This window comes from Protopterus annectens, chromosome 1.part1, assembly GCF_019279795.1.
Source record: "Protopterus annectens isolate FY-2018-M chromosome 1.part1, PAN1.0, whole genome shotgun sequence".
Lineage (NCBI taxonomy): Eukaryota > Metazoa > Chordata > Ceratodontiformes > Protopteridae > Protopterus > Protopterus annectens.
In genome coordinates this window covers 1,264,828,322-1,264,847,406 of record NC_056726.1, presented here as the reverse complement: position 1 = coordinate 1,264,847,406, position 19,085 = coordinate 1,264,828,322, and the positions used below count along the sequence as shown (strand labels likewise).

Below are 19,085 nucleotides of genomic sequence, written 5' to 3'. Positions count from 1 at the left end.
TGTCGGCAGATCCAGGAGTTGTTATATCGACCACCGGGGACTGTTGCCCATTCGGAATGGAGAAGTCACTATCGTTCTCCTGCGATGGCGTTAAAACAGCTGGTATACTTCTTTGTGTAGAAGTTAAAACTGCCATTGCCTCTACCTTTTGGGTAAGGACTTCCACTCTCCCCAAAAGCAACTCAACTAGTGCTGTTAGATTCACATTGGAACCGTCCGTTCCACTCTCCGATCCTTTCTGCTGTGAAGTTAAAACCACAGAAACGTCTCCGGAACCGCTCGCCATCCAAGACTACGAAAAACACCCAAAACTGTTGAAATAATAAATCCACAAGAAAGGACGAGCTGGAAACACAATGAGAGACCGCTTCAATAAAATAGTGGTATTTATTTGAACTTGCAATAAATCGTAAGCGCTTTCGGCTAAATTAGTATTTATCCTTCTTCAGACAAACAGCAGAAAAGTGCATTGTAGTTGTATAAATAAGTTGATGTAACCAATCAAAAGCAAATGCATTTGTTTGAATAAACGTTACTATAGTAACCTTAAACAGGGACGAAAGAATGCATCACTAACCAAGATATTTTAAAGAAATGTGAAGCATTAGTAAACAAATATAAATACTTTAAAAACGTGAATGTTAAATAGAGTTACATATTCAACATCACATCATAGGCTAATTATTGCAGTTCTCCTATTGTACAAAATTATTTGAAAAAAATATATATAAAAGGAAAACATTGAAACATTTAAAAACATACAGTTCTAAACTAAAACCTGTCATTGAACCTAATGGCCCGTGTTTACTTCTAAACAAATATTCTAAACTCTATTTAACATTCACGTTTTTAAAGTATTTATATTTGTTTACTAATGCTTCACATTTCTTTAAAATATCTTGGTTAGTGATGCATTCTTTCGTCCCTGTTTAAGGTTACTATAGTAACGTTTATTCAAACAAATGCATTTGCTTTTGATTGGTTACATCAACTTATTTATACAACTACAATGCACTTTTCTGCTGTTTGTCTGAAGAAGGCTAAATACTAATTTAGCCGAAAGCGCTTACGATTTATTGCAAGTTCAAATAAATACCACTATTTTGTTGAAGCGGTCTCTCATTGTGTTTCCAGCTCGTCCTTTCTTGTGGATTTATTATTTCAACAGTTTTGGGTGTTTTTCGTAGTCTTGGATGGCGAGCGGTTCCGGAGACGTTTCTGTGGTTTTAACTTCACAGCAGAAAGGATCGGAGAGTGGAACGGACGGTTCCAATGTGAATCTAACAGCACTAGTTGAGTTGCTTTTGGGGAGAGTGGAAGTCCTTACCCAAAAGGTAGAGGCAATGGCAGTTTTAACTTCTACACAAAGAAGTATACCAGCTGTTTTAACGCCATCGCAGGAGAACGATAGTGACTTCTCCATTCCGAATGGGCAACAGTCCCCGGTGGTCGATATAACAACTCCTGGATCTGCCGACAACAATGGGGAACTACCAGCCAATACAGAACAACATTGTCCAGTTCCTACAGTGTCTAACATACTTCAAACAACTAACGGCAACATCAATACTCGGAGAGATAACAACAACCCGGGAAATCCGAACATACCAGGTATCCCAGTTATGGCTAATTTCCTAGTTAACAACAATTTTTTTAGCCAAGGGTTTAGCGTACATTCTGACTTTAACTCTTCACAGATGGCGGATAGTCACGCACTGAGTGATAAAATCGAAGAGTTCGACAATAAATTATACAGATGTAAGAAGTTACAATTGGAGGTAGCATACCTCAATGAATGTGTGAGAAATAAAATCGTACCAAAGGGATTACGCCAATGGCGTTTTCCATCTGGACTGGTGGAAAACTCTGCCTTCCATCAAGAACTTTTAGGTTTATTTGACAGGCAAGGCATAGAGTTTTTACAGGCTCTTATAGCCTTTTATTCTAAGGATGTTGCCAGCTTGTCACTTGAACTTGATACTTTAGAAAAGTTTATAACATCGCACAATGAATTTCTTCGTTGCAAATATGATTATTGCCGTGTGTTTTCTAGCATTGAAGCAAGTATGGAGAAATTGTTGATTAGCAAAAAGAAAAAACTTAATAGGGACCATACAGATTATACTAACAATTGTGCTTATCCAAGGCCTCCAAATAAATTGAATTCACCACAAGGAGACATGATTAATCGAGTTGAGCAAGCTAATACCTCTTATTCTACAATTAACAACAGTAATGGCAATAATCAGGACAATGTTCCTGAGCAAAGACAGGGCGTCAGGAGAAGCCCTAGGTTCAATAACAATAATGCTGGCATTAACAATTCTAATTATGACAACATACCAGCACCTATTATTCAAGATATGAACCAAATACAGGGTCAACATATTGTCAATTCAAATCAACCAAACGGCCAGGATTTTCATCGGGTGAACAATGCCCAGACCACCAATCGTGTCGGACCCCAAGTAGTGAACAACACGAGGAACAAGAGACGAGGGAAGAAGAGATGATCCAAGCCCTCACTTTTGGCAGCGACCCTAGCATATCAAAAAGTTCGAACAACGACTTCGTTGTTTATAACTATACACTTATAAATGTTCATCAGGACATGGTTGATTTTTTTGCTAGGGATCTATCCTTTGTCCCAGGACAACATATGGACATAGCAAAAACTATAGTTGATTTAAAAGTTTTTGTTAGAAAACTTAACCTGAATTCTCTTTTAGGCAACAATGTTCCAGTACTCAACTCTTTGAGGGTTTCCAGTACTTATAACCCACCACTCCACCCGACCCTGGCGGTTTTTGAGAAGATGTGTGAGATTGACTTCTGGGCCATAAAAAACCAAATCACGTATGTCAATCAAAAACATTCCAACAACATTACCCCTTTGGAATGGGATTTTCTCAGACTGCTAAGGGATTGTAACATCCGGGTTATGAAACCGGATAAGGGAGGGGGGGTAGTACTAATGGATCATTGTAAATATGTTGAGTACATGATGGAACATCTGGACACTTCGGTATACGAGGAAGTATCATTAAACGAAATAAATGTCGCCTATAGGAAGATCAACAATTGCTTACAGGACTTACTTTTAGAAGGTTTCATTAATATTGATACATACAAGTATTTGTACACACCAGCTCCAAGGATTTCAGCTTTTTTTGGCGCACCTAAGTTACACAAACGTCTACAAACACCACCATTTAGGCCTATTGTAGACGGGAGAGGTTCGGCAACTTATGCATCAGCCAAATTAGTAGATAGCATAATAAAACCCCTCTTAGACCAGGAACCACATATTTGCAAGGATTCCTGGTCTTTTCTCAAAAACATCAGTGGGATAGAATACACTAATAACATGGTTTTCCTTACAATAGACATTAAAGACCTATATACGGTCATACCGCAAGCTATAGGCCTTAGTTGGGTAAGAGAATTTATGGTCAACAAAAAGGTGGAGAATAATACTATTTGTTTATGTGAAACACTTTTGGAATTAGTTCTAACAAACAACTTTTTCATTTTTGAGAATAAGTTTTATCTCCAAACCTCAGGTGTGGCCATGGGATCCCCCTGTGGTGGCTCCTTTGCTAATGCTGTGTTAGCTTATTGGGAAGTAGAATTCCTTTTCAAAGAGGTTTTGTTTAAACAACATGTCTCCTGGTACACTAGGTACCAGGATGACATATTTTGTATTTGGAAAGGTGACAAAGAGCTTATTCCCATATTCATAGATAACATAACCAACATGACTGATTTTTTACAATTCACTTTTAACATAGCAGACAGTGAGATTAACTATTTAGATATTCTTCTTAAAAAAGACACTAACAACAAAAGACTAACAAGTAATATATACAGAAAGCCTCGTGCTCAACAGCTTGCTGCATTTTTCCAGCAATCATCCCTATTATCAAAAAAGATCAGTCGTCAAGGGGCAGCTGGTTAGAGCAGCACGTATGGTAACGGAAGACCATGACTTTCTTATTGAATGTAATAAATTAAAAAACATGTTCTTGGCAAGGAGCTATCCACTTTCATTAATCAACAACATTATAATAGAAGTTTCTAATAAACGTGCTTCAGGCCAGTTCATCCCACTTTTAGGTGTCAATAACACACAAGAGCTGACACCTAATGGCGGTGACATTACAACTACTTTAAATCCGTTGAGTGCACATAGAATAGAGGACACAAATTATTGTGTCTCCTTTCTACACACTTTTTCATTAGATTTTTACAAAATCAAAGAAATGGTCATTAAGAACTGGGATGTCATTAATCATGACAGCACCCTGTCCATGCTACTAGGTGAAAAACCTAAATTAACATACAGGAGGGGGCCAAACCTGAAAACTATCCTAGAGAGACCACCAAGAAAAGTTATTTCACATCGACCAAATGGCATGTACAAATGTGGTGCTTGTGCTCAGTGCAAATTTCTCAAAGTATGTACACATTTTAGCATCAAGGATAAAACATATAAAATCAATGGCCATTATAATTGCGAGTCCAAGTCAGTTGTCTACGCTGCTTTGTGTAACCAATGTAAAGCATTTTACATTGGTAAGACTGAGCGTAGAATAAAGACTAGGATTTACGAACATATGTATGCTGTTAGCAAAAAAGATACTAACAACGCTATAGCTAAGCATACTATAGAGAATACAGGACATAATTTCAACTTTGTCATAGTCCAACAAAGGAATCCAGATGTGAGGGGTGGACCTTGGCAAATAATGTTAGAGATAGATGAACTCATGTGGCAGATTCGTACAAGGGCACATCTGCTACCGGGTATTAATGACAACTTGTCAATTAAATGTGTGCTTAAATGGCTATCATATGGACGATAACACACATGTTATTAGCCTGAGAGGGTTATGGCATACAATTTAGATACATATACCCACTTGTATTATTGGATACATGTTAGTTTTTTACGTATTAGTATAAGATTATTTCAGGTGTTTTCTTCTCAGTCTAATTATACAAATATTTCTATAGATATTTCAGTGGAACAATTTAATTTCATAACAATTTTGTTCCTTTAAACTGGTGTATATATATGTTTAGAATATTTGTTTAGAAGTAAACATGGGCCATTAGGTTCAATGACAGGTTTTAGTTTAGAACTGTATGTTTTTAAATGTTTCAATGTTTTCCTTTTATATATATTTTTTTCAAATAATTTTGTACAATAGGAGAACTGCAATAATTAGCCTATGATGTGATGTTGAATATGTAACTCTATTTAACATTCACGTTTTTAAAGTATTTATATTTGTTTACTAATGCTTCACATTTCTTTAAAATATCTTGGTTAGTGATGCATTCTTTCGTCCCTGTTTAAGGTTACTATAGTAACGTTTATTCAAACAAATGCATTTGCTTTTGATTGGTTACATCAACTTATTTATACAACTACAATGCACTTTTCTGCTGTTTGTCTGAAGAAGGCTAAATACTAATTTAGCCGAAAGCGCTTACGATTTATTGCAAGTTCAAATAAATACCACTATTTTGTTGAAGCGGCCTCTCAATGTGTTTCCAGCTCGTCCTTTCTTGTGGATTTATTATTTCAACAGTTTTGGGTGTTTTTCATTTAGAAGAAAACTCAGTCATGGCAGTAGAAAGATAACAAAAGAAAGTCATATGGAACCAAGGATCATTTGTTGTTAAAATCATAATGGAGAACTGTAAAAAGTGGAAGAATCTAAGTATGGCATGGATAGACTACAAAAAAGCATCTGACAGTATTCTACATTCATGGATAAAAGACTGCTTAGAATGTATAGGACACACCCTACACTGATTGATTACATTATAGCGACTATGAAACAGTGGCAAACCACTTTGCAGTTACACCATGATAAAGGACAAACTATTATTCCAGGCAATAAAATTTCAAAGGGGAATATTCCAGTGTGACTCTCTGTCATTGCTGCTCTTTTGTCTTGCCCTTAACCCATTAGCTGTCTACTTAGATTAGGCCATGGCTATAATTTGGCTTCCAGAAAACAACAAAGTATAAAGATTTCTGGTCTTCCTTTTGTGAATGATTTAAAACTGTATAGTTCAGCAGATGAGGAACTGAAAGCACAACTGCAAGTGGTCAAAACTTTTTCAGATGATATAAGAATGTCATTTGGTCTTGATAAATGTGCAAAAGCAACCTTTAAAGGAGGAAAGCTGCAGCACCAAGAAAACATCAGTTTGGGACAAGAATGTGATGTAAAAGAACTTGAGCAAGAAGGAGTGTATAAATATTTAGGAATTGATAACGGATCAACAATAAAAGATGAACAAATGCAAATAAAACTTAGTAAGCAATATTTTAGAAGACTAAAATTAATATTGAAAACAGTGCCGACATCTAGGAACAAAGTCCAAAATATAAACCAATTTGCTCTTCTTGTCCTAACTTACAGTTTTGGAGTGACTGACTGACTTTAATAGGTGTTGGATCAGTTGGACAGGAAAACAAGATGGATGATTCATGCTTATCAAATGATTTATAAAAATCAGAGTATACCAAGACTATATATTCCCCTTTATGAAGGAGGTATGGGCCTCCTCAAAACTGATTACATGTAAAGATCTGTAATCATAGTAGTGCATATGAGTCCCCTACACATTAACGCAATGCCACATCACCAACTTTCATATGAGCAAGCCGACAACACCAAAACGACAGAACACTGTCTGCTCAAAACACCAATGGAAAATGGACAGTGAGTAACCCATTGGCCAACCTGACAACCACACAACAACAGCAGCAAACAAAACAAACCCACGTGGGGGACTTTGCCCCCCCCACACTCCTCCTAACTAAATATACCAACTCTGAGATCACACTACCATGGAGGTAAGGGGCAAAAGTCGACATGCTGGCCAAGCGCTTCCTTACCGTCCATTTTCCATCGATGTTCCGAGTAGTTTGTGATCTGTCATTTCAGTGTTGTCGACTCGCTCATATGAAATCCGATGATGTGGCATTTCGGTAAAGTGAAGGGGACCCATGCATATATATCTGCTGACCTCGCAAGACCCAAATGTAGTGAAAGTTTTAAAACATGAAGAGAATTAGTCTAAGATGACTTCCCTGCTTAGTTTAGCAGAAGCATATCGGTGTCAAGCAGGAATAAAAATCAAACCAGAAGCAGATAAAAATCAGGCAGCAATGAATGTTCCAAAAAGAACAGAAATAATGTAAGGCGAAGGATCAGATGAGAAGGTTAAGACATCTGTAAAATGCATAGATATAGTTGCCAGTATAGAAAACTCTTGGAACAACCTCATGTCGATCAGGATCGAAAGCAGGAATGGTTAAGGAGAAGCAAATTTAAACCAAAAGATGAAAGGTTAATGATAGCAGCCCAAGACAGTGGACTGCATACAAGATGGTTTACAAAGTCCATTGAACATGTGGGAGAAACAGACAAATGTAGGTTTCGTAAAACACAATTAAAAATGGTTGCACATCTTGTTACTGGTTGTGATATACTAATGGCAGAAGGACTGTATACTGAATAGCATAATAATGTGGCAAGATTGTTGCACTGGGGATTGTGAAAACATTATAATATTGAAGTAGATGAAAAACATTGGAAACATGAGCCAAAAAACATTATAGAAAATTATGAAGTTTATATCACATGGGATCACCCATTACCAACAGTTAAAAAAAAAAACAGATGTGAGAAAACCAGATATAGTAGTCCAATGAAAAGAAGACAAGCCTTATCCCACCTTACATATTTTAGTAAAATACATTTAACCAGGAATCTTACAAGCTGCTGATGTGGCAAGATGCGCACAGTTTTGTCAACGTCAATATTTGATCATTTTGTAAATTATCTACATAAGCTCATGGACAGTATATTTTTATAGAACAAAATCCAGACCTTGGCAAGAGTGCTTTGTTCTGTTTAAATATCTCTGCGCAGGCATAAGTTTCTCTGTTCATTTTTGTACGTGTGTGTGTGTGTGTGTGTGTGTGTGTGTGTGTGTGTGTGTGTGTGTGTGTGTGTGTGTGTGTGTGTGTGTGTGTGTGAGTGTGTGTGAGTGTGTGTGTGTGTGTGTGTGTGTGTGTGTGTGTGTGTGTGTGTGTGTGTGTGTGTGTGTGTCTTCCTTGGATAGCATTCCTATCCTGCCACCCTCCATCTCTTCTTAATTAATTGAAGAACAAAACGCACAGAAAAGAATGGAAGGACTGACTGAGGTTTGAAGTTTCCAAATGTGATCCGAACATGCTTGCTTAACATACTGTCCAAACCGAAACAGGTGTCTGAAAACAGGAGATGGGGTGGGGTTTAACACAAGAACAGTGAGAGAGAGAGAGAATTTGTTGAGAGAGGATACCATAGGGTTTCTCCAAGAGTGGGGGAGGGAACTGTAAAACTTAACTGCAAAGTGTAGCCTGATCTTCCTCAGAGTAACTCAGGCCATCTTCCAAACAGCCATGCTCTGTGAGTTACTCTCAAACATCTGAGCAGCCTCATTCCCTTCAGCACATGGAACAGGTGGCCAAAGACACTACAGAAACTCAAGTAACTGAGACATCACTGTAGGAAAAATAAAGCGTGATTCAGGAACTTCTATCATTTTCTTTTTGTTTTTCTGTTTAAACAAAATATATTTTGTGAGTAAGCTCTAAGAGTTCTCACAGAGTATTTTTCAGACTGTTTTGATTGTTTCAATTCTTTTTCACCTCTGAAAATAGTTTCTGGAAAGAATTTCCAGAGTAGCTGTCTATGTAAAATAAAATACATAAGAGAAGCAATATTTGTGCCTCAACATTATACTAAAGTGAACGGAAATCATTTAAAAAACTTTTGTACTCATAAATTCTGCATTCTGAAAGAACTGCTAAAGTGAACATAACCTACGGAAAAACTACATGACAATCCAAAAGAGGGTCAGAATACAGTAAGCTCAGCTGAAGACTTTCTTGGGATTAGTTTGCTTTTGGGAAAAAAATCTTTTCTTTCTGTTATTGCCTTTGAGCCATTTCACCGTGCAAAAATGACACTGCTGGCTTCTGAGCGCTCCATGTTAATCCGCAGCAAGTTTCGATCAGGTAAGAAATAAGACATGAGTGTGTGTATCTAGAGGTAAATGTGTCTGTAAGTGTACATGAATTTGTACTGATATTCATAAGTGTATCTGTGTGCATGTGTTTGTGTGAGTGTGTATATGTGCATATGTTGCTGGCTGTCAGAGGATTAAGGCTATAAGCTGTTCCTTTTAGTCCAGGGTTTGATTCCCTCGACCTCTATTTACCTAATGTGTGACTGAGCAAGTCACTTATCATGACAGTGATCCTGGGCTAAGTCTGAAAAAGGGCTCATATAGATCAGTACTTTTCCCTGGTTAATAAATAAATATTATGTGCAAATACACACACATTCTATACACACAAACACTCAAACACACACACACACACACACACACACACAGACACATATATACAGATAAATAGACAGATAGATAGATAGATAGATAGATAGATAGATAGATAGATAGATAGATAGATAGATAGATAGATAGATAGATATGTATGTGTGTGTATGGAAAAGGAAAGGAAAGGCAGATGAATGAAATAAACTGTATTGTGATGTTTTACATTTCCTCAGTCTTATTGTTTTACATTTCCTCACTCTTATTCATGATTATATTATTTTCTTAGTTTCCTATTTATTATATTTATTGTGTAATATTACAGTTCAGAGTACCTCAGTTATAACTATACTTGTTAGAGCATGCATAAGTGACTTTCATTCCTGTGATTTCACATCATCTTCTAGCATGCTTTCACTTTTTAGTGGGACATATATTAAGGTTAAATGTATGTGTACACAGAGTCTGCTGACTCTTCTATCTGTACAAGTCCTACATGGACAGACTCAAAAAACTCCAGCTATTCTCTGTCTCATATCATCTGCTAAGAGGTGATCTCTGCTTGACTTACAAAGCCATATCTGACCCAGTTCTGTTAGAAATGCTATAGCTAATGAAATCCCAATCCCTCCACACCACACGCTCCAGAGACCTCAGCCTCATTACCACAATCAACAGAACATGCTGGAGGGACAGGTTCATAACCCAAAGACTGCCATGCTCTGGAATAGATTTCCCATACATGGCAAGCAGAGCACCTTACTAGCCCTCTTCAAGAGAAATCTTGACGAGTGGATGGAAAAAGAAAGTTCACCCCGGGGATCACTCCAGTAGCTCTACTTGATAGAGGCACTGGGAACTAACGACGGGCAACACAATGCCAGGGCGCTACTATGGGTTAGGCTTGTAAAAGGCCCCAGGGCCATTAGCATAGTACACACCTATGAATCTATATCAGAAATGGTAAAGGAAAGGCACTGCACACTTTCAAAAGCGACTAATGTAGAATACAATTCATCTGTTTAGTCTGCACACACCTACTGGAGTTACAAAACTTATTAAATTAAAAAGGACCTCAGCAGAAGAAATATAAAATACAGTCATATCTGAGCACATCTCTTTGCTTTTGGCATACATTTAAACAGATGTTGTTTGCCATGAACTATAACATTATAAATGTACAGACAGATCCCCAGTCAATATGCCCATAGCATGTGTTTGCTTTTTTTTATCTGACCATCTGTCCATGATGTCACCTATTATAATACTGCAGCCAATGTTTGTGAAAACAATGGCAGCACTTTAGTCATTACTGTGTGTTTCAAAAATGAATGATTGAGACAGCAGAATGTCATGTAGTATGTCATAACATTCAAAAGAGGAGCTCTCCATGACTTTATTGAGAGAGGTGACCTAATGATGGTGGCAGTGTGTAAGTATTAAAAAGGATTGCATCAAAGCATGGCAGCAGGAGTTACATGGAATTAGGTCTTTTGTTGTCATCTGAAGCAATGAACATGAAGTTTCTTCTCTAGTATCCTTAGGATTCTGCAATGCACAGAAATTATGACATTTTGGTGCTGCTTAGTTAATCACTGGCCTTTTATGAAACATGACATGGTTGGTTGATATCAACAGCATGACTTGTCAGAGCAGACGACATTCAGCGACAATAATTATACAGCTAGTAAGACCCTGCTGTTTGCTATCATGGACAGCATACCCTGAAAGTGCCTTCATCATGTTTGAGATATTTGTTTATTTTATTTTATTTATTTACTTATTTATTTTGCACAGTGATATTACATCCTGACATTCTGGCTTTTGAATGCATACCCACTTATAACGTAATCATGCATACTAAATGTATGGACTGCTTTTGTCACACAGTACATACTTTGTGTAAGCACCCCATGTGATAATCTAGAGTTAATATGATTAGACTATAATTTCTACAGTGGTGGTAAGTACCTTTAAGTGCATTCAAAGTACCTTCCCCTGCAAAGATTAGGGCTCATTCCTGAAATGAGCATTAACTGGCCTCTTGCTAATGCACTTTCACTCACACTGTGCATAATACAGCTATTTTCTTGTGTGTGTGTGTGTGTGTGTGTGTGTGTGTGTGTGTGTGTGTGTGTGTGTGTGTGTGTGTGTGTGTGTGTGTGTGGTTTTCCATGTTTTCTGCTCAGCAGAGTAAATCTGAAGAACTATCATGGGTAATCAGTGGACAGCAGCGACCTTTCTTATTTACATATCCAGTGCCAACTCTATACTTTTTCCTGAAATTCATTTTTTACCTGTTTTCAGTTTTTAATCACTGAAATTCAGTGCATGTATAAAGTAGCAATAGCAGCCATGGAGAGCGCATAATGTTGGACAGCTAGTTAAAAACCATGACCATGGCACAAGACTGTAGTAAGTGTGCACTGTACATAGTGACATAATCTTTTTACTACAGCCAATTAATCTCATTACTGAGACATGATGAACGCTGCAATTGACAGGATATTCTGTATAATGAAGGATAAGGTCCCACTTTCTTAATCCAACATGTAGTATCACCGTGATCCACAGGATGGATGCCAGGCCTTCTAAAGTGTTCATTCAGTAATTCTAGGAATTCCAGTGTAATCACCCATATGTGATTTTAAAGAAAAAACACATTTTTCAGGGGAAAAAAATGCTGAAATTCATTTATACTGGCAAACTATATTCCCTGATCTGAGTGTTTGCTATAGTGCATGCAAAATTTTATCAGTATCGGTGTGACTAATACCATTACGCCATTATAGCATTACAATATCAGGCTTATTGTGCAGCAACAGCATTTTAAAGATATAAACGTTGTCTGGTTTAGAATGCTGCATTCTCTGGCAAAGTGAACAGGTCACTCATAAATTAATACTGATGTTTAAGCAAACTTTAAATCAAAAAACATAACATGAGCAAGAACTTAAGCCTTCTATTAACATGAAACCCCTTCATTTGAAACCAATAGTAATTTCCAAACTAAGACTTCTCATTTTTAATACTTTAAAAACTTTTCTTCTGAGTTTCTTTTTAAGCACATAGCATACACATTTTTTACTAACAAGGTACATTCCTCTTCAGGCATCTGATTTCATATTGTGTGTCTGCTTATTTCAGCCACACTTTTTTATCAGTGCTCACTGAAAATATAACGACTAACTAAGCTACACCTAATGAGTAGGTGGCAATCAATAACACAGATGTTGCTTGCAAGCTGTACATTTAAACAACTAGCCCTTTTCTAGGGAATACAGGAGCATTATATGGTTAAGTGACTTGTTAGAGTCACAAAGTAGGCAAAAGGAGACAGAAGGATTCAACGCCACATTTCCTGAACTAAACTGAGCAGCTCATCAACAGCTCATAACCTTAATCCTCTATAATAACTGCCAGATGGTAGCCAAATGAATACGTTATCCAGTTAGTCCATATTTGAGGATGAAAGTGAGCATTTTTGCCTTCATCAAGGTGATACTGTTTAGTTTTGCCACCTGTTTACCTCGCGCAACTTAAAATATGGACACCGAATGTATACAATTCGTCAAAGAAGATTTTGTCTGTATTGTGTGCAATTGCCTGATTTGTGATTTTCTTTCTTTAAACAAATATATATCACCTGATCTGAGATTACACTCTCTAGGACTACTGAAATATCTGCTTTTGGTATAATATACTCTTTCTTAAAATGTTTAAGGGCATAGCAAAATTAATTTAAAATGGGTGGCGAAAGCCAAACACATTCTGGCTAGGCTTATAAATGCCCTAGGGCAGATAGCCTAGTATGAACCTATGAACCTATGAACCTCTCTCTCTCTCTCTCTATATATATATATATATATATATATATATATATATATATATATCCATGTGTGCTTGTTTCATTGGTATCATTGAGTTTAATGAAAGCGTGGCTCAGATATTTCATAATCAATCAATGTCCATCCAAAAAGGTTTTGTGTGAGAAAAATGTTGCTCTGCAAGTACTAAGAACTTCCTGTTTTTGTCTTAGTTGCTGCAACATAGACACTGATTAATTTTGAGGGAGATGATGGCACAACCTCCATATGAGAGATCACAGTGAAACCTGCCACAAAGAAAAAAAAGCTTATGGTTTTCTTGCTTTGTTTCAGTAACCATGTTTGCAATTCCATTTTTGATGAATTGCATTTTCAGTCATGATCATATAGAATCTGCAGTCTGATATTATTACTTTCCCTAAACTGACATATATCCATATTCTTTGCCATCTTCAAAACACACAACAACAACAACCCCTTTTGTTTCAGCTACAAAATGATTGCATGAATTGCTTTTGTGAATGAATGTTTCTTCAGCCAAAGCATCCTTCTCCATTCATTTACTTTGTCAGCGAAAGGTGTCATGTTTCTTAAAGTGCTGTCTTATCTGTAACTGTTTTGTCTCTGTAGAAGAGTAGCTTATGTGCTCTTTTAATGTAGCAAATGTCTGTGTTAGCCAGAATCCTCATAGACTCAAGATGTTTATGGCTTCAATGGAAAGTAGAGATGGTAGGAACACAGCATGTTGTGTGGGCCTTTCTTGAAACATAAATTTAATGAACAAGATGATCTACAAACCATTCTTTCATTCATTCATTTTCCTATACCTGCTTTTTACAGTTCAGGGTCATGAGGACCTATACTAGTACTCAATCATCACAAGACAGAGAAACTAATTGTGGATAAGATGCCAATCCAATAGAGGTTGCTCACACAGACACTCCACCACACATGACATGCACACCTAGGCAGTTTGGAGGACTCCACAAAACCAACCAGTAAATCAACACAAAAAGCTGAAGCCCAAAAGTTGCAAGTCCAAACGCCAACAAATAAAGCGCGAAAAATGTGGGTTAAAGCAGCAAAACCTTCCTATAACAGCCAGTCCATAGGTCGGGTGTGTAAACAAAGCCAAAAACCACGTAAAAAGTCCCTTTAACGCAAGTTTAATTGTTAAAAAATACAGCGTTTTCGCCCGAGACGCAGCTCAAGCTTCTTCAGTACAAATGATTTACACCAACGTAGTAACAGTTTAAAACATTAAAGCGCGGGCTTTTTACTCAAAAAGTTTTAAAGCAACACTAACCTTCTCTTTTCAAGAATACCCTGCAAACCCGCTAAATGGTCCATATCAAATGTGGACCTACTAGCGGTGAAAAGAATAAAACAAAAATAAGCCAAGAGTAAAAAATTCCATGTAAAAATAACATGTAAAAATAAGTCAACTGCTAAATGTTAATTAAACAAACAAAACGTAACATAACAGAGCTGCGATACTGACTGTGCGCAGTTCGTAAAATTGTTTGCTTATCTTTTTAGCTAGAAACAGCGTATACTTCCTATAAAAGCATTTGGATGTTAATACGTCCTTAGGATTAAACCTGACTTAATGCAAGTTTAAACATGTAGTTAGATAAAGTTTAGGATGATAGAACATTAAAAATAACTAACCTAAAAAGTAAATCCGAACGCTTTGTTGGAGTAGTTCACCCTCGCTTACAATCCATGCTTGGGTAAACACTTCCGGTTTCCTTATCTTTACGTAACCACCAAGTAACTTCGAACTTCTTCTGTATGTGTTAAAAGGTTCGTATTTACAATTAAAAATCACACTCATAAAGTGGAAAATAACCCTGTTATTGTGCATATACCACATAAGTGCACATGTGTTGAAAGGTTAAAAACTTTACTGATGCATGTTAACCTCTACTCGTAATCAACACAAGGTCAGTAGACCAGTGTTAAATGGTTGAAGCCTTTTACTGTGCAGGTTGTGTTCACCTCAAAGACAGCATTTGCCAAATGGTGCCAAGGCTCTTTTATACATCAGTTGTTCACACATAATAACTAGTATAACTTAAACCTAAACTGGTTATGCCCAGTACACCTCCCTATAAGCCGCTTTAAGCCTCAGCAGTAAAAAATGTCAAGTGGAAACGAAACTTTTGGGCTTCAGCTTTTTGTGTTGATTTACAGTTTGGAGGACTGATAATCTACCCATGATATGTCTTTTAGATGTGGAAGGAATTTGAAGCATGCTGTAAAAATCCATACAGGCAGAGAGACGACATGCAGACTCCATACAGAAGGCACTCCAGTTAGGAACCAAAATGGAAAACCAAAACTGGAGATAACCAAGAACTGCAAGGCAGCAGTGGTAATTAGTATGCCCCCTGCCCCCTGATGCAAAATGCAGGGAAATACATTTCTAAGGAAAATATCACAGTAATGTACACAATACATATTGGGAGTGGATAAAGAAAAACAAAAACAAACAAAAAAAACCCCATCAAAACAGTATAAAATTTCCATTCAAAGAGAGAAGGAACTATGTCATATTTTATGTATATATAACACAATAGGAATGATTCCAAGCTTGGAAACTACTCTAGGATAATGAATTGTGATTAGGATGTACTTTTGAATGAATTGTTTTGCCTGTATATACTCTTCTTTCAATATTTATTGCATTCCTGCTCTCTTGTGTTTTGACAGAAAATAATCCAATGGATTATCCTGGTCTGGATTATTCTGGTCTCTAAACCATAAACCAACTAAGCAAATATAAAAACAAATGAAGCTATAATGACAACTGGGACCAATGATTTAAAACACAATATAATTAAATTTGATGAATGAGGGAAAACATTTTAGGAATAATTAAGTGCTTCAATATCATTTTTTTTACTACAGTCTGTTGTACTGAAGGATGGGACAGTGGTACATTAGATTCTTCTCACATCCCAAAGAGATGGTAGGTGGATTGGTGACTAAATTGTCCACAGGTGTGTGTGTGTGTGTGTGTGTGTGTGTGTGTGTGTGTGTGTGTGTGTGTGTGTGTGTGTGTGTGAAAGAGAACATACACCTGGCAATCTACTTTCTGTTTCCCTACTTAACTAGCACACTTTGTGTATAGTGATGGCTGATCAAAGGGTTGCTATATGAATCAGCTGCAACTTGGCAGCAATGAATAGAAGAAACATACTGACAAAACTGTGTAACATTCCACTGCCAGTAAAAAAAATGCTTTTTAGTTGGCAGTCTCACTTTTCCTGACTTATAATGTATGCTCTCAAAGTTTGGTCACTTTAACACATAAGACAATAAAACGTGGCTTGTGAACTGGGAATCAAATTTAATTGTTTTTGTCACAGTGTTCTTATGAAATATAGTGACCTTTTGAAAAAAGAAATGGCAAAAGTATACCTTAATGAATATGAACTGTACAATATACCAAACAAATTTCTCCTACCTTCTGCATCAAAATGTTCCTTTTCATTCCCCTCGGCCTGGAATGCCACAAGTATTATCAGCTATTTTTGTATAACAGCTGTTTGGCATCCCTTCTATTGTGACTGTTAAACTACTGCAGAGCAGGCAATGTTCCTCATTTAATAAAATAACAGCTACTCATAAGTATTTATTTATATATATATATATATATATATATATATATATATATATATATATATATATATTGATTTATGGTAAAATTTGCTGTTGGTTCCAGTGGTCAAATTATATTGCAGTTGAAGTGCAGCAGTTCGAATGTGGTATAATTTCAGGAGTTATCCTCTTTCTCCATGGCTGTGCAATCTCTGAATTAATAAAAATTCATTCCCGTAAAAGCAGTTTTTGGTTCTTTAAGTGGTTGCAAATAAAACATATGGTTTCATTGTTTTGAGGAAAGAAATTACTGATGAAGTTTCACAGTGTTATTTTCTTTCTATGAAAGTTCTTTGGCAATATAAAGGAATATAATCACCAATTTAGCCCACTTCATGGTCACATGGGAGTTGCAGCCTGTTCTGGCAAACAGTGGGCTTCAGTAATGAACCAGTCCTAGATAACAGGAAACCAGTCCATTCAGAACGCACACTTGCACACACAAACATGCACACACGCACACATATGCACACACACACTCACAAGGTCATGCATAATGCAGGTCACTTATGGACAGTTTAGTGGATTACCAGTTCACCTTTCAACATGTCTTCATTTAAAGGAGGAGGATATAGCATCCAGCAAAACCTATGTGGACAAGGAGGACATGCAGACTTCATAAAGAAGGCAGCTTAGCCAAGAACTAAGATCTGTGAAGCAGCAATGTTAACCACTGCATATAAAATCATAATAAAAAGGAAAAATTAGTATGGTGTAGTCTAAATGGAGAAGGAAGAAAACTGGACAAATCACAATATGAGAAACATTTCAGATTCATTATCTTTCTGGCAGGTATGCATTATAATTTTGTAATGCATGGAAAGAAGCTACATTTACTTAAGGCACTGCAGAATATGCAGTAGAGGTTTTAGTGTATAAGCTTTACTTGGCTGCTGGTCTTTCTCTTCAAAACACCCATGCAGTCCTATTTCAGAACTGTGTAAGGCACATCCTGATGGCCCCAATTTCTCATATGAGGCAACAGCTGTTAATGTTTAATGGTCACTTTTACTGTAGTTAAAGTAAAATAAATACACTTGAAACATGCCATAGTGAACTAAATGAACGATCACATTTTTGGGGATATAAACAATAGTGTGGTCTGGATCTATGAAATTACAGTTACCAAAATCATGACATACTGTACAGAATATTGTAAGCTTTTTTGTCAAATTCATCATATTCTGTGAATAATATTTCAAGTGTTTTTAATATTGAAAATTGCCAGTTTTATGATGCACCATTCACTATCTGAAAGGTAATGTCATATTTTGAATCTAGGGTTAAACATAACACACTCTACCATTTAAACACATTTAATCAAAAATATTCTGATGAGCACTAATACGAAAACAATGCATTGCATTAAATAAACAAATCAGTGACACGATGCATATATCACGTGCCCACATAGGTTCATAGGTAGGTACTAGGCTATCGGCCCAAGGGCCTAAGTAAGCCTAGCCAACAAGGTTCCCTGGCTTACGCCACCGAAGAAAGTTATTTTCCTGTGCCCCTGTCAAGCAGAGCCACAGAAGTGATCCCCGGGGTATATTTCCTATTTCCCATCCAGTCAACAAGATTTTTCTTGAAGAGTGCTAATGAGGAACTTTGCTTGACATATAGGTTCATAGGTAGGTACTAGGCTATTGGCCCAAGGGCCTAAATAAGCCTAGACAACAAGGGTCACAAACACGACAAACATCCACACTTGCCATGTCTGGGACTAGGACTCCTACCTAACTAGTTTATCAAAATACAGCATTACGCAGTTATAGGACACACCACGGAGATTACTTGCTATTGAAAACACTTATACCAACACCGGGAGCATCTGGAAGCAACACAACCATGTCTGCTTCCTAAGTCGCATCCAACAGAGTGGACATAAAAAATAAAATAACCCAAAGTACTAAAAACACAAAAGGGGGGTTATGTCTCCAACACACACCCAACATAAGCAGCCTTACCCCCATTTCCATTAACTTATATCTAATATCTCCACAATCACACCATATTGAACAAACTGAAAAACACCATTAGTCAGAAACAGCATAAATTGACTAAAAGAAAGTTTGACAAAACTTTTACACAGTAAATGTTTTACAGAAGATGTTTCAACAAAATACATGACTTCCAATAACTCTGACATGTTTTAGTATTTATACTACCGAAGAATTA

At 36.8% G+C, this 19,085-nt stretch overlaps 1 protein-coding gene across 1 annotated transcript in view; it reads left to right on the top strand.

Moving 5' to 3' along the window:
- The first annotated feature begins 8,442 nt into the window (after positions 1 to 8,442).
- Positions 8,443 to 19,085, top strand: part of LOC122816112 (myocardin-like) — a 573,216-nt gene continuing 562,573 nt past the window's right edge. The window contains exon 1 of the mRNA XM_044088880.1: positions 8,443 to 9,091. Within this exon, the coding sequence (XP_043944815.1) occupies positions 9,037 to 9,091 (55 nt within the window). The 5' untranslated portion in view covers positions 8,443 to 9,036. The remainder of the gene's footprint in view (positions 9,092 to 19,085) is intronic.